General features: G+C 38.9%; 1 protein-coding gene and 1 pseudogene across 11 annotated transcripts in view; one reads left to right on the forward strand and one right to left on the reverse strand.

Moving 5' to 3' along the window:
* Nucleotides 1-27,829, forward strand: part of TRPM3 (transient receptor potential cation channel subfamily M member 3) — a 599,217-nt gene that overhangs the window by 374,066 nt on the left and 197,322 nt on the right. For 10 of the 11 annotated variants that reach the window (XM_042243350.1, XM_042243355.1, XM_042243351.1 and 7 more), the window contains 2 exons: nt 2,601-2,775; nt 25,842-25,965. In XM_042243350.1, coding sequence (XP_042099284.1) covers nt 2,601-2,775; nt 25,842-25,965 — 299 coding nt within the window. Of the gene's footprint in view, nt 1-2,600; nt 2,780-25,841; nt 25,966-27,829 lie in introns of those variants that run through there. The other variant, XM_042243357.1, reaches the window with a different exon arrangement.
* On the reverse strand, nt 18,345-19,629 carry LOC114112982 (histone-binding protein RBBP4-like; annotated as a pseudogene).

Raw genomic sequence — 27,829 nt, forward strand, 5'->3', positions numbered from 1 at the left:
TGAGAATACTGGAGGGGGCTTCCATGCCCTTCTCCAGGGGATCTTCCTGACCCAGGGATTGAACTCAGCTCTCCTGCATTGCAGGTGGATCCTTTAGTGTCTAAGTCACCAGGAAAGCCTATGTTTGCACCTATGTTTCCTCTCAAAGAGAGGAGAATTTTCCAGACATCTTACCTATTTTCTGGTAGACTCTAGATCAGGAATATTCTAGAAGGTCCATTTTATGACTTCTTCCTCCATGAATGGATCATAGTTGGTCTGTGAGTAGGAGTAATGATCCACTGATAGAATCAGTGCTCAAGAATGAGAATGTAGCCAATTTAGGCTAAACAGAATTTAGCCTATCTTAGAAGATCCTAGAAGTAGTGTAAATGTTATCATTTGGTATAAAACAGCAGGTACGGTGTATTGTCCCTTGACATAAAACAATATAGGAGTATGTGCTGAAGAAAAGCAAAGGAGAAAACTAAATGGCATGGTACTTTGGAAATACCTTATAAAATATCTTTAAACATGTAAGTTTATGTATAAACATAAAATGCTTTATAAAATAACTTGTATTGTACCTTAGAAAAGAGTCTTTTCCAAGGCACTTTAGAATATAAATCTGTATAGGAGTGGGTATTTTTTATGTCAGAAAATTCTCCTCAAAAAGAAGTATGCTGTATTAACATTTCAAGTTAGCCCTAATCTTCAATGTGCCTTTCAACAGGAACTTAATCATAATCAACAGCAGTGGGGAAAGTGTCTCCTTCATAGACACCAAAACAGAGCTTTAAAATGCCCTTTTGTTTGAGTCCTTAGGGCTCTGGGTCAAAGGAGAACAGCATGACCTTTTACTTCCCTCTTCTTGGATTTGAGAGAGTTAATTCTCAAAAACTTCCCATCCACAGAAAACTCTGATGAGACTATGAGTCATCTGTCTCACAATTCCTTTCGGGAACAAAAAGAAATCTTGGCTTCTTGCCTTAATCAACAATTGTCATTTTCTTACATTTTTTAAATGTAAATTTAAAATAGCATTCTTCTATGTGTAACTGGCATTTTGGACCATTCTTTACAGATGAAAATCAAACCATGAAAAACACTGATTTAAGGCCCTAAGGAGACTGATGTACTTATACTTTAGAAGTAAAACTGGTCACACAAGTCTAATAGAATCTTTTATTAATGGAGCAAGAAATCAAACATCAAACTCATTTCTCATAGGGAAGCAGTTTCTTGATAAAAGATAAAATACCATAGCAGAAGGGGGAAGACAAAGAACTGAGGTGACTAAGGGGTTTTTTCAGTTCATATTTACAGAAATGGTACAAAAGCTTGATTCTTTCCTTTTTAAGATAACTGCTTTGTGTACCTTACAAAACCATCTCATTGTTATGGAACTGCCCATTTTCCTAACTATACTGAGAAGATAGAGTGAAAAAATACGATGTGACAAAATAAGTTATTGAACAAAGGAAGTTATTCATTCACCAATGATGATAACTTGAGGTGTCACTTGAAAACTAATTTGTTTCTCATGGGCTTCCCTGGTGGCTCAGATGGTAAAGAGTCTGCCTGCAATGAGGGAGACCTAGGTTTGATCCCTGGGTCAGGAGGATCTCCTTGAGAAGGGAATGGCTACCCACTCCACTATTCTTGCCTGGAGAATTCCATGGACAGAGAGAGAAGCCTGGCAGGCTACAGTCCATGGGGTTGCAGAGTAGGACATGACTGAGAGACTAACACTTCCACTTTTCTTTCACTTTCTTTTCTCATCAGGTCTCTCATGGACATTTGTTTTCAGTACTTCTCTATACGTTAGATTGAACATACATAAGTGCTGATGTTAGGGTAATTTTTTACTTGAAAACAGCAGTGTCTCTTGACTCAGTGTAAATAGCTGAAATTCCTTAATTCAGCTGAATTCAACCAATGTTTGCCCATCATGTGCGTGGCAACTCACTCTATGGTGAAGGACACAATAATGGCAAATGGCAGATGCCATATCTCATGGTAATTTATTATGACCGTTATATGTTAAAAATCCATAACCAAGCTGATCACCTGTGGCCTGAAATAGATAGACCCCTAATTTAGCTAGCAGTTGATTCCACAAGTTAAGCTGATTTTGGTAGCCTTTAATATAAAAACCACTTAGGCATTTTCTTAGCACTGTGATAACTTCAGGAAGGTGACTTTTTTTTTTTTTAACTTTCCATGTTTCATATAGGAAACTGGCCATTGAAATTCACATGAGACTTGCTTATGATCACATTTAGCTTCCAATCTTTCAGCTACTGGCTTCCTCTACTAACCAGTTTTCCCAGCTTCTCACTCTATGCCTCCCCTGTGAGGTATTGTCATCAACATGTTAACTGACCCCAGCACCCTGGGAGTTACAGGGAGAGGGCAAAGTCTAATGGACTCTCTGGTAGGAAAATTCTGCTGAAGGGTTTTCTGTAAATTTTCGCTCTGTGTTATCCCTTCATATGTTGTTTCCTCCCCATGCTCAGTAATTTTAGTTTGTGCTTTTTGTTTCTCTTTTTGTTTCTTTGGTTTGCTGGCTTTGTGTTCTTTTCTCTTTTTTTTCCTTTTCTTTTCCTTTTTTAATGCAGGAATCGGTCAAGGCGTTCCAGTGGTGGCACTGATTGTGGAAGGAGGACCCAATGTGATCTCAATTGTCTTGGAGTACCTTCGAGACACCCCTCCTGTGCCAGTTGTTGTCTGTGATGGGAGTGGACGGGCATCCGACATCCTGGCATTTGGGCATAAATATTCAGAAGAAGGCGGGTAGGTAATTTGCCAGGCCCTGGATTTAAACTATGAGTGTTAAGCTTGTGTTCCAAACTTGGAAGAGAGTGTGTAAGTTGATTGATGGTTTGGCATGGGAAGGAGGCTGGGAAGAGCAGGAGAACATATTCTAAATGTCCTATGAAGTGGGAAATACCATGAAAGCTACGCTAGTCCACACTGATGATAAGGAGAACTAGGAGAATGGAGGGGCCATAGGACATGGGCTCCTTCCTCTTCATTTTCCTTTTCTCTTTTCCTCCTTCCACTAAGGAATTGGTGTTGGGTTTTTTTTTTTTCCAATGACTTTTATTGGAAGATAGTTGACTTATAATATGTTAGTTTAGGTGTACATTCCTTATAAATATATATATGTATATATTATTTTTCATATTCTCTTCATATATAGGTAATTACAGAATACTGAGTAGAGTTCCTTGTGCTATACAGTAGGTCATCAGTTGTCATCTATTCTATGTATAGTAGCATATATGTGTTAATCCCGATCTCCCAATTCATCACTCCCCTCCCCATGTTTTCCCTTTGATAATCGTAAATTTGTTTTAAAGATTTATGTTTTCCCTTTGGTGATCATACGTTTGATTTTGAGATTTTTGAGTTGGTTTCTGTTTTGTAAATAGGTTCATTTGTATCATTTTTATTAGATTCCACATATAAGTGATATTATATGATTTTCTCTGCCTGACTTACTTTACTTAGTATGATACTCCCTGGGTCCATTCATGTTGCTGCATGTGGCATTATTTCATTCTTTTTAATGACTGCATAGTATTCCATTATATATGTACACCATATCTTCTTTATCCATTCCTCTGTCAGTTGATACTTAGGTAGCTTCCATCTCCCAGCTGTTGGAGATAGTACTGTGATGAATATTAGAATGTGTATATCCTTTTTGAATTATGGTTCTCTCCAGATATATGCCAAGGACTGGGATTGCTAGATCATATGGTAGCTCTATTTTTAGTTTTTTAAGGAACCTCCATACTTTCTCCATAGGAGGGTTCCCTTTTCTCCACACCCTCTTCAGCATTTATTGTTTGTAGGTTTTTAATGATGGCCATTCTGGCAGGTGTGAGGTGATACCTCATTGCAGTTTCAAAGGTATATTACAAACCTATAGTCATTAAAACAGTATGTTACTAGCACAAAAACAGAAATCTAGCTCAGTGGAATAAGATGGAAAGTCCAGAGATAAACCCATGCGCCTATGGTCTAATCTGTGACAGAGGAAGCAAGAAGATGCAATGGAGAAAAGACAGTCTTTTCAATAAGTGGTGCTGGGAAAACTGAGAAGCCACTTGAAAAAGAATGAAATTAAAACGCTCTCTAACACCATACACAAAAATAAAGTGAATTAAAGACCTAAATGTAAGGATGGATACTATAATACTCTTAAAGGAAAACATAGGCAGAACACTCTCTGACTTAAATTGCAATGATATCTTTTTTGACCCACCTCCTAGAGTAATTAAAATAAAAATACACAAATGAGATCTAATTAAACTTAACAACTGTTGCACACCAAAGGAAACCATAAACAACATGAAAACATAACCTACAGAATGGGAGAAAATATTTGCAAACTATGCAACTGACAAGGGATTAATCAAAATATACAAACAGCTTGTGCAGCTCAATGTCAAAAAAAAAAATCAAAAAATGAGCAGAAGATCTAAATTGACATTTCTCCAAAGAAGACACACAAATGGCTAAAAAGCACAGAAACTGGGGTTTTACATGTGAAGCACAACTAACCTGGACCACATAATGGAGGTTAGCAACTTGAGAGAAGCTGGGATCTGCAACTTCCAGGCTTGACCTCCAAACACTAGCTTTCCCAAGCTGCTATGTGTGTACAAATACTAAATGTTTACAAAAGCGTTTGGTGCCCTGTCCCATCATATCCCTCTAGACTGGCTTGGAGAGTGGACTGTCTATAATGGTAACCACTCTGGTCCTGTGTAAACTGATCTTGAATCCTTCACACACTTTCCTTGATCTAGCAGCTCCCTTCCCCGTGCTGCTTTCAACAGTCCAAGGCACCAACCCTTTGGAGGACCTCCTTGCACAGCCAGCCCCTGCATCTGAGATCCCCTCCTGCAGATGATTAGAAGTAATTCATCTGAAGATGTGGGTGACTTTAAGGAGGAGAACTCAAAGGAGCTATTGAAGTTTTAAAAAAGGAATTTCCTAACCTAATCAATTCTAACTCATGGATGTAATGGGAGAAAGAAACCCCAAAGGAATTGGGCATCTTTTATTCATCCCTCCCATAAATATACAGTAAGTGTCTACTGGGTGCCATGCACTAAGATATGGAAGAAAAAAAAAGCTATTTCTACCCTCAAAGAGCTCATAGCAAGTCTTATAAACTGACAAGTGTATCATTATAATAATAGTAATGACAAGTGAGTTTGTCTACTCGGACCACTCCCTCTGGCGCCTCTCCCTCACCCAGCCCAATTTAAAACAGACTCAGCATGGCAACTCAATGCCATTTCTCCTCTCCCCATTCCTCCTCTTGTCTTTGCCACCAGCCGAGCACACCTGGTAAGGCATTAAGCAGCACACTTCCCTTAGTTAGTACAGGTACTAGCCCTTAGTTCGTGTACCTAGGCATGTGAAAGGAAGAAAATCAGAGGCACAGAGCTCTCAGCTTAACATTGTGAACACTGACAGTGACTTTGCTGCTGCTGCTGTGCCAAGTCACGTCAGTCGTGTCTAACTCTGTGCAACCCCATAGACGGCAGCCCACCAGGCTCCACCATCCCTGGGATTCTCCAGGCAAGAACACTGGAGTGGGTTGCCATTTCCTTCTCCAATGCATGAAAGTGAAAAGTGAAAGTGCAGTTGCTCAGTCATGTCTGACTCTTCCTGACCGCATGGACTACAGCCCACCAGGCTCCTCCGTCCATGGGATTTTCCAGGCAAGAGTCCTGGAGTGAGTTACCATTGCCTTCTCCAGTGACTTTAGGCCCTGTTGAAACTTTTGATATTAAAAGAAAAAAGCACCAAGTTAGAGTTTGCTTCTGGCAAATTCGATGAAGTTATCATTATCTTCTTTAATGGTAAGTACCAGTCCATTTTATAGTTAACAAACTAAACAGAATATTTGCCTACATGGTCCTGTGTCTGTTACCAATAAAAGTTGAAGATCCTCAGCTATGCTTTGTTGTTCAGTCACTCAGTCGTGCCCAACTCTTTGTGACTCCTTGGACTGCAGCATGCCAGACTTCCCTATCCTTCACCATCTCCCATCCCAGAGCTTGCTCAAACTCATGTCCAATGATGCTTTGCTTTTATTAAAAACTTAGCCGTAGTTCTCATTAATTTAAATATAACAATCAGTTATTAAAGAATGTATATAGCCTTTAGCTTTGGCACTTTTTCTGTCTTAGTGCTGGCATTGTTTTGTTGTATTCCTACAAAGTAGATGTAAGTTTACACTCAGAATGCATATTTCCTTTCAAGAAACCTCAGCACTTCAGATTTCCAGGTTTATATACAATGAAAATATGGACCTTGTGCTTGTTTTTTTGTCGTTGTCTTGGGTTGGGTTCCTTGAAAAATGTTGAAATCTCTGATAAGCTGCTTTTCCTGATTCTGTTTTAATATAAGAGAAATATTACACATTTGGAGCTGGGCATGGCTCTATATATTATTTAACCTAGGGGACAGATACACAGAGAAATTAAGTGCTTTCTCCAGGCCATACAGCCCATGATCCCAGGCCAGTTCAGTATATTATAAAAATTTACTGAAATGTGTTTTGTGGTATATGCTCTATTGTTTCCTCATACAGTACTTCAATGATACTATCTTTTAAATATATAAGTATACTTAAGCTGCCTTCAGCTTTCTCTTTTTGTTATAATTTAATTTTTTATTTTTCTGTGTATTCTAAAAAGATAAAATCAATGCATTTCTGGTTACAAACTGAAATCCAAGCAGATCAGCTCTATATCATATGGATTCTTTTCCTTCCCCCACCCAGAACATCATACCCCAACTCTAAAATTAAGAGTCAGAAATACCATGCCCTATAATGAGTATAACTAGTACGAAGATAAAGAGTTAAGATATTTTTATATCTTTAGAATTATTAAAATTAAAACCAATAATTTTCAGAAAATTTTTAAAATGATTATTAAGAACATAGAAGACTAAAAGGGAACATTATATTTGCTGATCTAAATATGAGTGAGTGAAAGTCACTCAGTCATGTCTGACTCTCTGCGACCCCATGAACTATACAGTCCATGAAATTCTCCAGGCCAGAACACTGGAGTGGGTATCCTTTCCCTTCTCCAGGAGATCTTCCCAACCCAGGGATCAAACTTAGGTCTCCTACATTGTGGGTGGATTCTTTACCATCTGAACCACATGGAAAGCCCTAAATCTAAATATATATATATATATTAATATTATGATAAAAGTATGCTCTGCTTCAGGAAAGCAGTTATAAATTTAACATGATCAAATGCATTCAGAATGTTTCTGTGTGCCCTCTGAATAACTGCCAGGATTAATCATGTTTATTTAACTTGATAAGAAATTGTCCAACCACACATGTGCAGCCAGTTTTAAAAATCATTAGTGTGCCTATTATATGCTTAAAAAAAAAATGACCCAGCTGGACTTTATTCATCAAGAAGCATTTTTCTTTGATTTTCAACAGAGTCCAACAGAGTTGAGACATATTTCACTACAAGTAAATATAAATGCATAACTATGTTCATATAAACAGAGTACGCTGCAGCCCATGGGGTCACGAAGAGCTGGACACGACTGAGCGAGTTCACTTTCACTTTTCACTTTCATGTATTGGAGAAGGAAATGGCAACCCACTCCAGTGTTCTTGCCTGGAGAATCCCAGGGACGGTGGAGGCTGGTGGGCTGCCATCTATGGGATTGCATAGAGTTGCTCACAACTGAAGTGACTTAGCAGCAGCAGCAGCATGCAAATAAAAGTGTGCGATTGTACATATAATATTGAATATAGGGAACATATATACTTGGTTTATGAAACCTGAATTGGGGTTTGAAATAATTTATTTTTATTTTTCAGTTACTTTAGAAATGTAAATACAATTTTTAAAATTTTAACTTCATTTACAAGTTGTTAAATAATATATGCCCAAGGACTATAAATTTTTATATTCAGCTCTAAAGCTTTTCAATTTCATAATCCTAAAGATGTGGAAAAAAATTTACATACTTTGTATCTGAACTTTTGTGAACTTGATATTTTGACTTTAAATTCTCTGCTAATAACCACCTTTCAAGAACATGAATCTGAAAGGGAATGACTCTGGAAGCAAACTATGATTGGAAAAACTGATTAACTTTTGTAGATGAGATTATGTGAGGTAGAAAAAGGCAGACTATCTCAGTGCTGTGGGTTTGGATAAACTAGGAGACAATTACAATTAAATTCTTATTTTTATCTTTTCTCCCCATCTCTGTTCTGAGGCATATACTACCAGAAAAAAAAAAATGGTCAGACTTCGTTTTTTTCCTTATTGATGTACTGGATTTTCTATTTCTCATCTGTCTTAGTTTACAATGAGTCACAAGTCACTTTCCCTGACTAATTTCATTGCTGTAGAAATATTATCAAATGTTATTTCTGCATCATGAAATACATGCCATCACTGTAGGCATAAATAGATGACTGCTATCCAAGTAGCATTAGATTTAGTTACCTCAGTTTTTAAATATTAGGATTCCCCTTTTTGCTGTGTTGCCTGAGATGACCAGCTTTACTCCTAGTCAGGAATACCCTTCCAACTGTAGGTGCCTGAAGAGCAAGTCAAAGATTACTTTGCTTGATAATTGTCAACTCAAGTCTCAGATTTCAGAGAAATATGGTCTAGCCCTTCATTTATCAGTTAGTGAGCAAGTACCCACTGATGAAAAATGTCAGCCTGAAAAAGACATCTGAATGAGTGTGTGTCCTGAGATGATGCCCCTTCTTCATCCAAATTGTTTTATTGATGTTTGTGTTTATTTTGTCAAGTTTATGCCCAAAATTATCACCTGGATTTACCATTTTTAGATACCTGAGGCAAGAAGCAGAACTCAAAGAAGCAGAAAACCTTAAAGTTTTAAGTAGTCATAGCTTTTGGAAGGTCATCAACGGGGCAGGCACAGATAGACTTTACATCCTTATGTGCCCATGGAATTTGCCTCAGGTACTGTGAAGAATAAATGAGCAAGGGCTCGCTTTCAAATATAGGAGGTGAATAATGTATTCAAGATAAAAGTCTGATTTGTCTGTTTAAAGGGAACTTCCTTGGTGGCTCAGCAGTAAAGAATCTACCTGCCAAAACAGGAAAAATGAATTTGATCCCTGGGTCAGGAAGATCCCCTGGAGAAGGAAATGGCCACCCCACTCCAGTATTTTTGCCTGGTAAATCCCATGTACAGAGGAGCCTGGTGGGCTACAAATCCATGGGGTCACAAAGAGTCGGCCATGACTCAGTGACTAAACAGCAACACAACAATGGGGTCCCTACATTTTTGGATTGAAAGTGAAAGTGAATTAGATGAAGTAAAGGCATAAATGAAACACAAAGTGGAAATGAAGGAAAATTTGTTGCATGGCTTCAAATTATTTAACTGTATCCTAACAGAGATGTGACAAGGTTGTTTCCAAAGAACATGAAAATGACCAAAGACGAGAAAATCCATCAGGAAAGTATCATTTTAGAACTCCAGGTGTAGACTGTATTCCCTAAGGCATGTCTTTCTGGGTGGTGGCCGCTGGTTCCTTCTGCTCCTCAAGAGAGTTCTAGCTAAAGCTGAAGGATGCCACAGGCCTGTCATTTGTCTCTGTGAGATCTGTCCAAAGACAGTAATTGATCTTGATGGATGGTACTCCAGCATGATTTAGACATAATTGGAATGTCAAGTGAGAAAGAAGGAAACAAATAGCAAGCATGCCAACTTCATGTCCATTTTATTTGTTGTTAATTTCATCTTGCCTTGTCTCTTTTCTAGAATTTTCTATAAAAAGCATGTCAAAACTGGATTCTGTCTTGTGACCTCAGAAGGGAAGTAAGAAACGTTGGAAACATCTTGTACAGACACAGAATACTGGTGGCTTTATTTTTTTTTTTTAATTGCTGCCTTTGTAAACTGCTTTCCAAGTTAACCTTTCACTGTAAGAGGTTAGGCAGGATGTGGCACACTGGAGATTAATTGGAAATCTACAACACAGGCATGAGTACCAATAACTAGTATACATGTATACATAGTATACATGATGAATGTATAAAGTGTCACCAGAGCACACAGCTCTTGAGTGTGGCATTCCTCATGAGAATCAGTCAGTGGGAACATTTACGTTAATTATCCACAAAATGGCAATATAATGACTCTATTGCTTCTTTTCCCCTTTCCCATCAAATACTATATCTAAACTGAGAGTATGAATGATCCAAGGAAAAGCTAACATATGACCCTCTTTTATGCAGCTCAACACAGAAAAAAGAACCAATCTGAACAGGTTGAAGGAAAGCTGGTAAAGGGGACAGATTATATGAGACAGTATAGTGTTCAGTGTGTGTGTGTATATATTTTATTAAACTGAATTTATATATACTCAAATTCAATTAATGGAATTGATATGTTAATTTAATACCATAAAATTGATTAAATATAATTAAGTATATATATTGCTGCTGCTACTGCTGCTGCTAAGTCGCTTCAGTCGTGTCCGACTCCGTGCGACCCCATAGACGGGGGCCCACTGTCTCTGGGATTCTCCAGGCAAGAACACTGGAGTGGGTTGCCATTTCCTTCTCCAAGGCATGAAAGTGAAAAGCGAAAGTGAAGTCGCTCAGTCGTGCCTGACTCTTAGCGACCCCATGGACTGCAGCCTACCAGGATCCTCTGTCCATGGGATTTTCCAGGCAAGAGTACTGGAGTGGGGTGCCATTGCCTTCTCCAAGGATATATATTAACATATAAATAATATATATATATGTGTGTGTGTGTGTTTAAATTTTAAGTGAAAACCTAAAAGTAGGACTGATAACATCACTTTTCAAATCAATCAATCACCAGGTATTTTTCAAATGCTTGTTTTAGGCATTTACTTGAGAAGTACAATTGAGCTAGTACAATAAAAAATAATTTTCAATTAGATGTTACTGAGTTCCAAAAAGCAGAAAGAGGCATAGATTGGAGTAGACGGAGTAAGTTTTATGAAGAGAGTATTACTTCAGTTTTTCTATTTGTGGAATATATAAAGATATGTGGATACTTATGTCATTGTATCTAAGTTCCACAAGGCTAGACTAGCTTTGTTTGTTTAGGCAAGTGCAAAATAAAATAAATATTTTTTTTCTTAGAGTTTGCTCTTTGATCCATCCATGTCTACGTGGGGATAATGAAGGATTAACTTTAAAAAAAAATCTAGATAATTTATTGAGGAAAGTGCCAGTGAAAACTTTTATTGATCTAAATTGACCAATACATTCTCTATATTGATTAAATTTACTTTAGAATTGCTCAACTGTAAGCTGGGGAAATGTGCCTTGAAATAAAGAGCAAACAGGAGAAAAACAGAGCTGGGTAATCCATCACCATAAAGAAGTCTTTTTTAGGGAACCACTGCCCACAACTTTCAGACAGCGCATCAGTGCAAGTGAAGACTTCAGAGGTATCAGTTGTGTTCCTCTGAGATTTGCTTAGCTGACTCTCAGCCGTTTGTTACATAGAAAACACTCCGAATAAGCATGTGGTCGTCACATTTGGGCATGGCTGAGAATCACTTGGAAAGCAATAAAAGACAGTCCCCTAAGTATCCTGATTCAGTGTAGCTGGGCTGGAATGCAGGAAACTGTATTTGAAACCAAAACCCCAGGTGGTTCCAATGAGAGGGTCCATGGCCAACACTTTCAGAAACTTTTTAAAAACTTATTTTATTGAAGCACAGGTGATTTACAATGTTGTATTAATTTCTGCTGTACAGCAAAGTGATTCAGTTATAATAGGATTGACATGACATTTCTTTACCCACCTAATTTCTAGAAAACTTTTCTTTCTGAAGGTCAGTGCATAGTTTCTGTCTCATGAGAGCTTTAAAACCAACAAATACATTTAAGAATTATCTGAGTTAGGTATAGATAATAAACTGTCCTGGTATTTAATCCTTCTACCTTAGAGGAAAGGAATTCTGAATCAATCTGGCGGACATTAGAACCTGCAGCTGCTAAAAATACAGTGTATTAACATCTCACCCAGTTGTATCATTAATAATAGATAATGTTTGGGATGTTCTTAATGGATTTTCGTCAGACTCCCTGTGTGATTCTCAGATGTTGATTATGAACCACAGGATTTATGAAAACTATTTACAGCAGTAGCTGCCTTCTTATAAAAGCTTCTTCATCCAGAGAAGCACTAAAGATGCACTGAAGTAGGACTCCAAGGTTAACACAAGTTTATACTTCTGTCGTCCAGAAAAGTCTCCATTCAGCTTCAATAAAGCTTTTCCTTTGCTGTCCTAATTGTTGGACAATCATTCTTGAGTTGATATACAAGTTCATTGTGTTTTGGGATTTATTCAATGTGAATGAAGTGTCCATCCATGAGCAGTGACCCCTAAAGGTCTTAAGTAAAAAACTAAAAATCAGCTTCTCTAAAACCATGGAAACCATAGTTCAGTATCTTGGAGATCAGCTAATGTTTGGAGCTCTTTGACCCTATGATCTTCATTTTCCCCGTTTGATAATATATTTGAGATTTTATAATCTCTGCTGGGGGGATGACAAGTTTTTATTTTGAGTGTCAACAATAATCAACTGATAGAGACGCCGTAGAATGATGTGTTGAGAATGATTCTGAGACCACATCTGGACTCAGAAGAAAGATTACTGTGATAGATTAGCAATGGTGCAAAGAAGGAAAACTATAGTCAAAATATCACAGATGTCTACTCTTATTCTAGAATAAAAACAAAATCTTGTAAGTAGCCTGCATAGATTACTACCAGGCAGTCATCAAGCAGCACACTGAATTATGAAACCAAGGGAAAAATAAGAAACTTATCTGCCTAAAAGATGCTTAGTAAATAAGTCAATTTTTATCAACACTGTGAAGCACATCAGTGTTTAAATTACCCAATGAGATGAGCCTTTTCACACAAGCATAATAAACAGGATATGAACAACAGGAAGCTCTTTATTGTGGGGTGATGTTTGGAGCTGAACTGAGGGACAAAGTGCAATTGCCAATGGATAATTTGCTAGAAAAAGAATAACTTTTTTTTTAAGCTAGGAACTAATTCATCACAGAATACATACAAAAATAGATAAAATTACATTTGTCCCAACATCTCATAGTGTAGGATGTGGGGTTAGAAGGAATATTTTGACAAATTACTTTAGAAGAGAATTGGTATTTCCTATTCCTTTTTCTCCAGGCTTCCCTGGAGGCTCAAATGGTAAAGAATCTGCCTGCAATGTGGGAGACCCGGGTTTGATCCCTGGATTGGGGAGATCCCCTGGAGAAGGGTATGGCAACCCACTCCAATATTCTTGCCTGGGGAATCCCCATGGATAGAGAAGCCTGGTGGGCTACAGTCCATAGAGTCGCAAAGAGTCAAACATGACTGAGCTACTCACATTTCTTTTCCTCCACATCCCTGACCCTCCCCACAAGTGCATGCTTGAGGGATTAAGTTGCTCTTTTTATAAAGATCTGCATACAAGAGCCTGATCTAGACACTTTATTTCATAAACATTTTGAGTTAGCTATGATGATTATCTCAATTTTATGAATGAGGAAATTGAGGAGAGGTGAGGAAAGTTCAGCATCAAACAGCTCGAGTGGTCTGTCCAGGCAGATGTGGCTGGAATGTCGGCTCTTAGGAGCTGCATGTCTTGTCTCCTAGGAAAATGAGATCCAGGAACTGCAGGAGGTTTGCTTGCCTCAGATCTGAGTTACTCCTGACAACAGAGGGGTCTGCACCCAGCTTCCATATTCTCCCTCTTGCTTTGCATGCTGGTTAACTTCTCCTTTGAATTAAACATTGGACCAGCATTTAAAGCAGGTCAGTTGAAGAGGTGCCAACATTTTTGCCTGCCCAAGGAGCCTATACATCTCAAGCCAGCTCTCATTCTGTCTTTTATACAGGGCCTAAGACAATAAAAGTTTGACTGTTCCTCTTGCTTGGCTATGTGCAGTATTCACTGATGGGATTTCACTTGGAATGAAATCAGAGTATGTTTTTTCCTTACAATTTTGGCAACAGAGAAGCTACCTGACCATGTGGCAGTCCCTGTATCCTGTGGCAACAATTCAATTTCAACTCTTGGGCACATTCATAACCAAAGGCAAGGGGAAGAAGAGACATTGTAGAGATGCCACCAACACTGTTCAGGATTTTCCACCTTAACGTCCTGGTAGATCCATGCCTCAGGCTGAGGATTTGGCACCTCTGTCTGCCTCAAGAGCAGCGCTGTCCAATAGAACTTTCTGTGATGATGGAAATGTCCTATATCTCTGCTGTCCAATCAGATAGGCACTGAGCCATTGAATTGTGGCTGGAGTGACTAAGAAATTGGATTTTAAATTTTATTTCATTGTAATAAATGTAAGTTTGAATTGCCACATGTGGCTAATAGCTAGCACAGCTCTGACATTTCTATAATTGGATTCTACCGCACTGAGAACCCTTGAATGTCTGACAGATTTCCACTGTTATTAGAAATTGTTCCCTTCATTTTTAAATTACATTCTTATATCCAACCAACATCACGTACTCAGGCATCCAATATTTTTGGACACGTACCATGTTCCAGGCACTATTCTAGATGTGGTCAAAAACATACTTGTGAGCCAAATAAACAAACATTTTTGCTGTTGTGGAGCTTACATTTTAAATTTTAGCAAGGTTAGATAGATAATAAGTAATAAACATAATAAACATGTATAACATTTTTAAAGGTGATGTACAAGGGGAAAAGGAGACGGGTGAGGGAAATAAAGATAAGAAGGGCAGAGCAAAAGCCTCGGTCTTCAGCATCTCCATGGACATAGAGAGAAGGAGTCCACAAGTACTCCTTTATATTAACATGTAATCCATGCATCCATGGAGTTACAGTCTAGTTAGGATTTTCTGAGATTAATCTGTCTTTATGAAGTGCCAAATATAAGATGTATAGCACAAACTTTGTTTTATGAAATGTATTAATTGCTTCTCTTACCACCACCCTCAACCCCAACTCACCACCTACTTCTGTCTCCTTTTGTATACGTATCTATGCCTTCTGTTTAATATGTCTGGCTCAGGATTGTAGAGTGGGTTTAAAAAAGTAGAGAGATAGACAGACAGACAGACAGGTAGGTAGGCAGGTAGAAAGAAAGAATGTAAACACATCACTCTATGGGAAGTGGTAGGTGGAATTTGCCAGAGAGCAGACTATGCTATCAAGGTATGTGCATTGCCCAGTAATAGGCAGCTTCTTGAAGATCTGTCTAAATTACCTGACATTGCTAGATGGAAACCCTCAGGAAAAGCATAGATAAACAACTTTTTTCGGTTAGATGTGCAAACAGGATCAGAGGTACTATTTCTAATAGGTCTTAGCTGATAGAAGCCATTTGTATCTGAAGCTGATCCTCAGTAAAAGCTTGGGCAAAGTAATTTCTGTCTGTTGGTCTCTTTTCTGCATTCTATTCATATCTTCTCCAACTTCCTAGTCAGATAGTTCTTCCTGAAAACCATCAATATCAGTCAGTTACAGCTAAGTGAATTTAATGTTAAATATCACTTATCCCAAGAGGTATTCTCAGGGCTTCTAATTATTGAGTAAAATATTCGCCTTTTAATTAACTAAAAGGAATTTTGGGCATCTGCTAAGTTAAGAAAGTAACTCTGAGAGAGTGGTGGTGGATCCTTGAAATCACATTCCTCAGTCTCCTTACGCATAAGATATCTAAAATCCTGTCTCAGTGATACAACAGAAGAAATCTCTTCTTGGGTCTAGTCATTTAAACAAACCACTGAATTGAGACTGTATATTTAGATTAGTATAATTTATTATCAAAGATCATTCCTCCTGATTCTTTTGTCCTTTAAACCCAGCTCTGATGCTTTCAGCTTATAATCTTTAATGAGTCAATTTAACTCTGCAGACTTCAGATTCTTCATCTGTAAAGTGGTTGTTGTGAAGTTGTATCATTCTTTTATCCTGAACTTCAAATTCCTCAGCAGGATTTTCAGATTAGCATGTTTCCTAGAACACACATATTTCTGGAGTCTTCCAGAAGTATCAAAATATAAGATTCAGGAGGAGATCTAGGTCAAGTAAGAGTTATGATCCTAAGACTTCAAGATGATGTAAAATTATCGAGAATAGTGGCTTTAGGTTATCTTAGCATCACTTGTTTGTTTTTACTGGACACTGATGAGGGCTTCCCTGATAGCTCAGTTGGTAAAGAATCCGCCTATGATGCAGGAGACCCCGGTTTGATTCCTGGGTTAGAAAGATCTGCTGGAGAAGGGATAGGCTACCCACTCCAGTATTCTTGGGCTTCCCTTGTGGCTCAGCTGGTAAAGAATCCACCTGCAGTGTGGGAGATCTGGGTTCAATCCTTGAGTTGGGAAGATCCCCTGGAGAAAGGAAGGGCTACCCACTCCAATATTCAGGCCTAGAGAATTTAATATGAGCTAATGAATTCTCTTCACTGATACCCTTCTAAGTGGTCTTGAATTATAGCCTTTTCCATCCCATTCACAGACCTGCTCCATCCAACTTTTATATTAGAAATACTGCAATTTTTCTTTTCTCCATAGAATTTGTCTCCTCAGCTAACTTGCATACCCAGTACTTTGCTTCACCCCTGATCTGGGCATTATTAGGATTCTTTGCAGGTGTGAAAGCCCCTGGGGTATTTAATAATAACAAAAAACTGCTTACTATTGAGCACCTCTTAAGTACAAGAAACAGTGCTAGGTGCTTTATATACCTGATCTTTTTTTCTAAGTTTGTGTGTGTGCATGTGTGCTAAGTGGCATCAGTCATGTCCCACTCTTTAAGACCCAGTGGACTACTGTAGCACTCCAGGCTTCTCTGTCCATGGGAGTTTCCAGGCAAGAATGCTGGAGTGGATTGCCATGCCTTTCTCCGACCCAGGGATCAAACCTACATCTCCTAAGTCTCCTGCATTGGCAGGTGGGCTCTTTACCACTAGCGCCATCTGGGAAGCCTTTTTTCTGAATGTATCAATCTATGAAGACGTAGTCTATCCCCTTTCAACACATAAGGAGATGGAGGATTAAAGAGATGGAATAACCTGCCTCAGGTCCCTCAACTAGTAAATGAAAGAACTAGATTCCAGCCAGAAGCACCATATCACAGAGCCTTAATTATAATATTCTATCCTCTATAGATGGAGAAGGAAATGGCAACCCACTCCAAAGATTGCAAAACTGACCTCACCCCTTCTATGTCTGACCTGAAATTAGTTGAAAAAAAAATGTAGATGTATGTTGAGTTGATTTTTAAATTTTATTTTATTGAAGTATAGTTGATTTACAATGTTGTGTTAATTTCTACTTTACAGCAAAGTGGTTCAGTAAATATATATATATAATTTTTCATATTCTTTTCCATTATGGTTATCACAGTGAGTTGATTTTTTTATATAGAAAAGCAACTTATTGCATTATACCCACTTACACAGTTAGTCAAGGAGAGTAACAGGCCTGCTGGTGAAGCAGGTCACCCAGAATATAGATGGTATTAAACTAGTGGTCGAGGACTAACTCCTTTAAAAAAAAAAAAAAAAGCAACTCCTATCCAGGATTAATTTAATTTTAAAAACAAATACAAGCTATTGATTCATTCTTCTCAACTTAACTGGACAGTCTACCTGTGGTATAACTGTCAGGTAAAAGCATACATCCTTACAAGTTGGTGGTCACAAGTGTTTTTAAAAAACCATTTCACTGAAAGGAAAGAAATAATATGAAAACAGCTCAAGAAATACACTAACACGCAAAAATATATGGGGAAAGAGGAACACATTGTTTTGACTTAAATGAAGAAACTGAGAAGAGACTGGTCTGTGTAAGGAAATGTGCATCCTGGAAAGTTCAGCTGTAGGAGTTTGTATGACTTGAATCTCCCCTATTTCCTGAATAAAAACAACATCTTGTAGTATTTATACTTCATGGCTCAGACACCTACCTCACTTGGCTGTATTTCTTACTCACTCTAGCCTTTAGTTAAATGAGTTTGAAAAACTTGGGACTATAGCATAAGAAGAAAAATCACCACACACAATATTCCCCTTTTTGTGGCTACTTTTAGACCTCTGTTACTAGAAAATTCCTAAAGAATATTTAAATATAAGTCTGTGGCTCTGCTGAATCAAGAAGCCCCCAGTTAATATTTAGAAAACACCTTCTGTTTGAACTAATAACATTGTTGATAGAACTTATTATGGAGGGATAACCAAAGTCTCTGTCTCAAAACCAGTGTTAAATCAATCTCAAAGTTGAACGGAAGGAAAGGGGAGTCTAAGGATCACAAATGCAGACATGTTCTAAATCCTTGTCCTTCTGGAGCCACACTTCCTTCAGGGTCTTCATCATTATAAACGTTCTCTGCCATTTGCCACACTTGCATGATATTATCTTCTGATAAAGAACAAATTACCCAACGTTCGTTGGGATTCCAGAAGAAATCAGATATCTTGGCAGTGTAACCACCGTGAATAAATAACAACTCTGGTGGCCCATCTTCTGGGGATTGTTCCTCTCCAATTTTACTTAAATCCCAGACATTCAGTCTATGATCAATACCACTGGAAGCCAAAATAGTCTCATTGTGAGGTGACCACTGAACCTGGACTATTTCATCCTTATGTGATTCAAAGGAATGCAACTTTAGTTTCAGATTTCTCAGATCCCACAGGGCAACAGTTTTGTCAGCTGATCTGTGGCAAGAATGAGCTCACTATAAGGACTGAAAGAAAGGCAGTTCACTTGAGCAGTGTGAGCATCAACTGAGTGGCTTGGTTTGGAAGTATTGTTTGAAGGAGTATCCCAGATCATGAGTTTCTGATCATCAGCAACCAACCCAAAGAGGGACTCATGGAGCAGACGCCAGGAGACATCCTCTACTACTGCCGTGTGCCCTGTGAAGATGGTCTTCACATCCACAACTTTTCCTTCCTTTGGAACAGCATTTATGTCCCACAGGCAGATGGTGTGGTCATCTGAAGCACTCAGTAAGTGCCCACTGAGATTTGGGTTCCAAGAAACCCCGTAGCCTTCCTTCTGATGTCCACGGAGACACAAGTCTGGGTTGCACTCTCCAGAAGGGTCTGGTTTAGAAGGATATTTTGTATAGTCAAAAACAAGAACATCACTGGATGGAGTCTTTGTTGCAATGATGCAAGGGTTCTGGGGCTTATAGCATGCCCCGTTTACCTCTCCTTCATGGTTGATCTTGATTTCTATTTCAATTTTTCCACTAATCGAGCCAAAACCTCCAAATTCTCCTTTTTCACTGTCGTAGTGTGAAGCATCAAACTGAGCATCATCTTTAGGGAGCTGCACGCTGACTGTCAAAGGTGGTTTTGTTCATCTGACGTGTGTGTCCCCAGGACAAGTCGATGAATACTGAAATCTTTCCCTTCTGGTCTGGTTACACTGTGCAGTTAGGCTAGGCCACTCCACAGCATGGGTCATCACCAAATCGTAAAGAAAAGGGGTGTTCTTTTTCCATATTTTATATTCTTCGTTGATCACACATTCTTCTACTGAATCATCAAAGGCCGCTTCCTTGTCGGCCATGGCAGGTAGGCAAGCGGGCCGGGATCCCAGGGTTGAGCATTGTGGGAGCCTGCGGGCACTTGCTCTGCACACGCAGCCTCTATTATTTCCCCAATGAGCTGATTTTATGTCATATAATTGCTACAGACGGAATTTAAAAACACCAAGAGTCTATGTAAAGGAAATTTATCTTGATATCACCAAAAGCCTTAAAGTCTTCAAACAGTTATTGAGCACTCTTAGGGGCAAGACATCGCCCTAAGCATCATAAGGGAAGCAGTGCATAAGCTCCTGACAAGGGCAACAAAGCTACTCCAAGGGGGAAACAGCCTTCAGAATTAGAACCAAATATAGGCTTTAGAGTTTGGTGGCCACTTTCTTCCTAAGTATCATGTGAGATTAAAGAAAACTCACAGAGGCCTAGTATAGTTCTCAGAGGGGAATCTGATTTTTTAAAAAAAGAATCAAGAAAATCAGATTGCTGCAGGGAGAAAACCCTATGCCACTTCTTCCATTCTCCCAAACATATTTGAAGTTCATACCAACACAAAGAGCACAGGGGAGTGGGGAAGACCACCTGGTCAACTGCCACAAAACAGGTGGCCTCTCATTCCCTCAGTCAACCCACAAACATTCTTCTAGAACCAATATTGAACTGTGCACTCTGCTAGAGCTTAGATACAGGCACTGTTAAGATGCATTCACTCCTTCAAGGTGTGCATAACCTACATACATGTTAATAAATAATTTCCATGCAGCCTAATAATTATAGTAATTAGTAAGTATCCAGTGCTATCAGAACATCAATAGAGTGGCAATCAGAGATTTTCACACAGGAGGTGGACTTGGAGCTGAATTACGAATGATGAGTTTGAGTGATGGGATCAGATGTAGAGAGTATTTCAAGCAGGAAGTTGAAGGATGTAGAAACATGCAAGAGTCTGGTGTGTTCAGATGATAATAGTGTTTCATAGAATATGTGTGAGAGAGTGGCAGGGGATGCGCCTAGCCTGGAGAGCGACCGTAAGTCTTAAATGCCATGTGTAAGTTGAGATGTTATATTGCTAGTAATGGGAAACTATTTTAGGGTTTTAAGAAGGATGTCACAGAATCATATTTGCCTTGTAAGGGAACCATTAGATCAACACTAGGGAATGTAGTGGAGAAGGAAATGGCAACCCACCCCAGTGTTCTTGCCTGGAGAATCCCAGGGACGGGGGAGCCTGGTGGGCTGCTGTCTGTGGGGTCGCACAGAGTCGGACACGACTGAAGCAACTTAGCAGCAGCAGCAGCAGGGAATGTAGTAGAGGAGGATAGAGAAGAAACCAATTAGTGATTTGTTGGTGCCATTTGAGCAAGATGAGCCACCTCCGCTGTACTCTGCCTGAATTCTTAAATTATCATCACAATAAATAAATGCTGTTTTACATTCCTAAATTTGGAGTGTGTTACCTGTTAATAAATGACCAGAATATGTGATTTACAATCTTGTGAGTTACTTGTAGCTAGGACTAAATACTATTCATTTCTCTACCCCTAGCCTTATTGCCTTTCACATAGTAAGCACCAATATTGTTTATTGAGTGAATTGAATGGATGTTTAGATGCCTGCATGGGGTGTTTGCAAACTTCCATTATCATAAAGCCTCCAAATCTAAGTATCTCTACCTGAAATGTAAGAAAGAATGGTGATCTCTGACCTCTCCGAAGGTATGCGGAGCCCTGTTGACCCCAAGAAAGAGCTATGTATAACACACAGAGGCCCCAGCCCCTGGTTGTGCTTCTTGACAAGAGGAACTGGTTAGTGACCCTCCCAAGGAGCACTGTAGAATTGTGCTTGGTTTTTTTTTTTGTTTTTTGGGGTTTTTTTTTTGGCCATGCTATGTGGCATTCAGGATCCTCACCTGGGGATTGAACCCAGGCCCCCTGCAGTGGAAGCACGGAATCCTAACCGCTGGACCTCCAGGGAAGTCCCTGTAGGACTGTGCTTTAATAATAGCAAATGCTTACGTAAGACTTGCTGTGTATCAGTCACGTTTGTAAGCATTTTGCAAAGTTAATCCATTTAATATTCATAAGTCTATGAGATAAGTACTATTATAGTCCCTATTTTACATATACAAAAAATATGACATGGAAATACTAAGTAAGTTGCACAAGATCACACAGCTAGCAAGTGACAGTTGAACTCCAGGTAGCCTGCCCCTGGTGACCACGATGCTTTTATTCATGATGCTGTCCTGCTTCTTTGAGAAGAATTATGCTGTTACCTGTGACCCCATCCATTTGGGAATTATAATTGTTGGTAAAGAAGAAAAAGTAAAAAAGGGACAAGAAGAAGAGAAAAATACTAGTCTCTGTGACCTTAGACAAGATGTAAACTTTTTCTGCTCTTTAATGTTGAATTTAGTAATTCACTTTCACTTTAAGCAAATGATAAAATTTCTTTTTTTAAAGATTCCATGAGAAATGATAGTTTGTAAGTATCAAATTGTGATATTATTAACAATCATTCTTTATACAAGTAAAATTTTCTCATATTGTATCTGAATAAGTTAATAGAGTGTCTGTGGGGGCATGAGAAGGTCTCCTTCCCCGAAAGCCATTAGCCTAAGCCTAGTTATCGAGTCCCATTGAACTCTAAATGCATTCCAATTTTTAAATCTAGGAACAAAACTTTGATATTGCAGATAATTAAATTCATTCTGAGAAAAATATGTCCATGTGGGTTAAATTGCCAGCATTTGAACAGAATACTAATAGCAAACCGTGGGAAGTTGTATTGGTTACTTCGAGCTTTGAATAAACACTGACCTATTTCAAATAACCCTGTGACTCATCTGAAAAGCTGCAGATCACAAGTACAGCATTTAAATGGAGACACAAATGCCAGAGTGTAGAGATTTTCCTCACTTCAGTAACTACACTTCCTAAATCAGAAAACCTTCTAATTTGAGGTTTACCAAAAATAGCACTGGTACATATGGAGCCACAAATCAACAGTTTCCATAAATAGTCAAGATTTTGTCAAAGACCCAGATCTAGAACTAAAATTTTATATAATAATTGACCATGTTTTGGTGTCAAAAAAAATTTCAATCACCATTCTAGTGCCATAAAAAGAAGTCTAAAATGGGCTATTTCTATTTTTGCTCATGATTAAATATAGTAGTCAAGATTTTTAAATTATTCCAATGTTGTGCAGGAAAAAAATTGCAAAGAGCTAAGAAAGTAATAATTTCCAGAAAGTAGGTCTCCCAGTATCATAAGGAGGTAGTCACAAAATAAGAAGGGTGTGTAAGAATTTGTGCCAAATGGAAGACATCTGTGTCAGCATTAAAAATATTTGTGGACAATTAGAAGCAAATGTCATCTTCAAGGTATTACAATAAATGCACTTTGCCACTGTCCACATTTACCAGTTTCCCCTTGTCTTCTCCAATCTTGTCTGATTTCCTTCAGATATTCTCCATGTCAAACCAAAGAAAAGCAATTTCCTACAACAAATACACTCAAATTTCTACCTCCAGTGCAGATGATTAGGAAAGTGAAAGACATTTATAGATTTCAGTGAGGAAAAGCAATACCATAGAAGAAAGGCTGGACTCAATAGACCCAACTAAAGCACAGCAATCATCAAGCTTTGTGACTTTGTACACGACATCTAACCTCTTAGGACCACAGTCTTCTCCTCTGGAACTGGAATTGATACCTTCCTTTCTCACATACTGTTATGAAGATTAAATGAGATTATCTCAGTGAAACCCGTTGTGAGTCATAAACCATGCACTATGAACACGTCAAGCTGTCATACAGTATCTTTTTAAACACAGTGTTATTAAATTCTCTGCAAAGAATGTGCAATCTAAAACCTGTTATTTCTCTGCCAAAAGGGGGGATTTGCAAGCGTTTGTGAGCTGTTATAGGCAAAGAAGCAACAGAAATGAAATTTTCCCCTTGATGCAGTCGGAGGATAGAAAAAGAAGTTAACCAGGAATGGCAGTTATTTAATGTTTACTGAATATAACTTACTGCTTTGAAAGGATCATATCACCTTTGTTTCACCTACATCCATCTCTGCTCCAACAGTAACAATTATCCTACACTTTGGAAAACACCAACTGGTGAATTCTTGTACTTCTAGAGGTAGAACTCTGTGGGTTCTGTTGCTAAATGATTTAACCAAAGCCACAATTTTAGTCAGTTGTGAAATTGGACTAGAAAGTATAAGATGCTTAGTGTCTTTAGCTCTCCTAACCACCAAGGCCCACAATCAGCCAAGTTGCACATCATTTCTCAGTTTTTACAGAGTGACAAATTACTTACCAGTGACAGACAGATCCCTCAAAAGTTAATGACCTCAGAGAACTGGGATTTCATTACAAACAGTTAGCAATAGAAAACAAATTTTGAGTTGTTGTCAGAATTAAACACCTGCAGATGAATGATTGAATCTATCAAGTGGCTAATCAGAAGAGTCTCTTCTGTTGTCAATCATGTGTAACATTTATGTACACTTTATATTGCAAAAATCTCTAGACTCGCCCACCAGGTTACCTGTCAAGTAGACATATGCCCAGGTATATCTCATGTCTTGACTCTTCTAGAAAATCAATTGGTTGTGAGTGTGTATATCTCATTTATCTCTGTAGCCTTAGCATTCATCACAGTGTCTGGCACTAAATAGATACCACTAAGCAATTGTCAAGTGAATATGAACGAATGAATGAATGCCTTGAAACTGGTCTACACCCAAGGCTATGGAGTCCTATGGAATAATTCAGTAATCTTGTGAGGATTTGGTATCATTTTTCAACTTTATCTGGGTCATTCTCTTTTTCTGAATGTGTATGTTCATGGTATAAATCTTCCTGTGGGGCAAAAGGGGTAACACAATCCTCCACTGAGCTGAATGACATTCCAGGGTCCTTGGTATAAATCTGTCATTAGGAATGCACTCACCTCAAAGTAGGGTCACCATAGTATCCAGCTTAGTGAGTCTAAGTGAATCTTCAGTCCTGGAGCACAGCAGGTCAGTAATATCATAATTCCCTGTGTAAGTAGCCACTGTGATGAAGAGAGGTGTTCACCAAGAGGTGTACAAGCACACTTGCGTTGCACTCGGTGTCATGTGAGGCAGCATGGTGGAGTGGAAAGAGCACTAGGCAAGGAATCAGAAGAGCTGGGTTCTGGTTCTGGTTTTGCCATTTGTTTTTTTAATGGTCTTAAGTATCTGGCTCTTTCTGGCTACAATGTTCTTCCCTTTTGAATTGGACAAATCTCTTGCCTATCAAGTGTTTTGTAGGTACCAAATGAGATAATAATTATAGTATACTATTTTATCTAGGCGTTGTTAGTACTTCTTGTGTGAAGGTGGTTTGTCAATTGTAAAAGATAGCCAAATTATGATAATTTTGTCCCTAGTCCTGAGGAGCAGTTTTATCTTCCTGATTTGGAATAGTATCTATCAATATAAAGTGAATTTTCATTCCAGCTATTTGATGGCTGGTGGAGGTAGCCCATTCTCACCAGTCTATTGATAAAAGAGTTAAAATTAGTTGTGATTATTCCATATTCAAGAGATAATTAAGCTTTGACTGATAATGACGCACCTTCCTTGCTTTAATTCACACTTCTATAATACAAAAACTATCTTTTAATAAAGTGGTCAATATGATACCTCTTTATGGTTCAGGCTTTTGTTGGTAAACAGCACAATAAAATGACCTGAATTGTGAACCAGATCAGCTACTATCTCCATGGAATGATTTTAGAGGAAACTTAAGTCCTATCTCTCCTCATTCATTACTACTCAAAAATCCCTCATTGAGATACTTTTTTTCTTTCCACAGTTGGACATGAAGTTGAAATTTAAATCTCCTTCAAATAGGTAATATAGTAAGTTTTTACCAAGATGCAAAGGATTAATTGAAGGTATTTTTTGATAACAGCACTTGAGCAAGAGGGCATTAGATATATGCCATATAAAAGAAAAAAAGGAGAACCATAAAAATAACCAAATCCATCTTCATTCTTTACTCATTTAAGTACTGAGATTTAAAAATTGATTTAATTTCAAATGTACTTTCTAAAAAAAGATTATAAAATAACTGCTGTGGAAAAAAAATACTGGAAGAAAAAGCTCCTATCTAAAATAAATGTTTTCTTGTATTCTATACTTGTCAAAAATATGTACTAGATAGGATCTGAGTTAACTCATTTTCAACATTTTTTTTCACTACAGACTTATAAATGAGTCTTTGAGGGACCAGCTATTGGTAACCATCCAGAAGACTTTCACATACACTCGAACCCAAGCTCAGCACCTCTTCATCATCCTCATGGAGTGCATGAAGAAGAAAGAACTGGTAGGTAACAGTGTGTCTGTAGGTTGCAGAGACCTCCCCATACCCCTTCTCTCTGTTGAACCATTTTCTTGAATCACACACCAATTGTTTCTCCTTTCCAGCCAAGCTCACAACCATCCTCAGGCTCCACTGGCTCCTGTAGCTTCCTCCCCTCAATAGCTGAGGCATTGTGTTTTCTGCCTAGATTTAATGAAGTGTGGGCAGCAGGGTTCTAGCATCATTTGCTACTGAAGTTGCCTCAGTACAATGAGGTGAAGAGAGAACATAGGTTTCCTCCCAGAGAATGCTTCCGTTGATCCTCTTAGGGTTTCACTTGGCTTGTGAGTTGTGAATTACTGATGTGCTTAGTATCTTAGTATCATCGATCTTAGTGGCTCAGGGTACAGGTTAATCTGTTCATCTGTACAGGTAGAAAATGAAGAAATGTACTCAAGGAAGTTTGGAAATGTCTATAATTTCTGAACTGCCCTTTGTAGCTACTGAAGAAGCATTTCTCACATCTCAGGAAAATGTCTTAGAAATGTGCCATCACAGAGACCTTCAGTTAGGGTGAGCAGAAATAGCAGGAGCCAACACTGAAGGAGCCCTTGCTATGTGCCAGGCAGAGTGCCAGATCATTCCACGTATTAACTCATGTGATCTTAGCAACTGTCCCAATGTGAGAGGTACAGTTGTTACCCTCACTTTCTAGATGAGGAAACTCCAAGTCACCTGATGAGTAAATCAGGAACTAGACTGAAAACCAATGGTATTCCATCTCTGTGGTAAGTATTTTTATTCCGAAATGTCTCGTCGAAGCAAAGGTAGTGCATCATCCACTCTAGGTCTATTCGTGGTGGGCCTCAGCGAGATGAGATTATTCTCAAAGGCCATGGGAGCCTACCTGCTGATGAGGAGGTAGAAGAGCAGTGCACCCCTGAGCAGCGGCCGCACTCAGGCCGGGACAGTCTCGAGTCTGCTGAGCATCCTAGAATGGTTATTCCTGCGGCCGTGAGGGTGCACTGCTCCTCCAGAGGGGCACCAGGGCCAGGCCCTAAACGGATCAGCTGTGAGGCAGGGCGTGTGAGAGAAGCTGGAGTGAGCTGCCCGCATCCAGTTCCCCAGCACACTACAGGCTCCCCAGAGCTGGGCTGGAACTGTCTTGTTCACAACCGTGTCCCTATGTATGCGACAGTGGCTGGCACACAGTGGTGCTCACTGAGGCTGCCAGGAAGGAGAGAAGGAGGTGATTTCTGACTTTAAAGAACTAAATATTTAGAAAAAAATACCTGACTCAAATAAACAAGACCAAACTCCAGAAAGCATCACATAGCCTTTGTGAAAAGCCTTTCAGCAGCTTCTAGGTTTAGCATGAAAGGAGTGAGGTGAGGAGAATGGGACAGTACCTCCAGTTCTTGAGTACCTGACCTAAGTAGTCTGGCTGCCCCGTATAGAGAAGCGCACTTGGAGATCAGGTTCAGAATCATGACTGCCAGCATCCCAGGAGAGCCTCTATCAATCCTGAAAGTGCCACTGCTGTCCTCCCATCTTGGAGGCAGTTAGCTCACAAACTATTAGCCCATGTTTCCTCCACTTTTAAGAGGGGCATGAAACTCTGAGCTTCTGCCTGACACAGAAGGGATTTTCTCCTATTAATGAGTTTACAATGCTAAGGTCAGTGACTGTGAAAGCTTACCAGAACTCTACATTTCAGCCATCCTCCAACTTTCCTAGAAAGGCAGTCAGGCTCAAAATTCTAGGAACTAGTTGGAAGCTGTAAAACCAAATGAGGCTGAATGTACTTTTCTGGGTATTTTATAGGACAGTTCCCTGGGATTCTTTCTGTTTGGTAATTGTCTTGTTGCTTAATCGTGGTCTCTGCTGA

This window comes from Ovis aries, chromosome 2, assembly GCF_016772045.2.
Source record: "Ovis aries strain OAR_USU_Benz2616 breed Rambouillet chromosome 2, ARS-UI_Ramb_v3.0, whole genome shotgun sequence".
NCBI classification, from domain to species: Eukaryota; Metazoa; Chordata; class Mammalia; order Artiodactyla; family Bovidae; genus Ovis; species Ovis aries.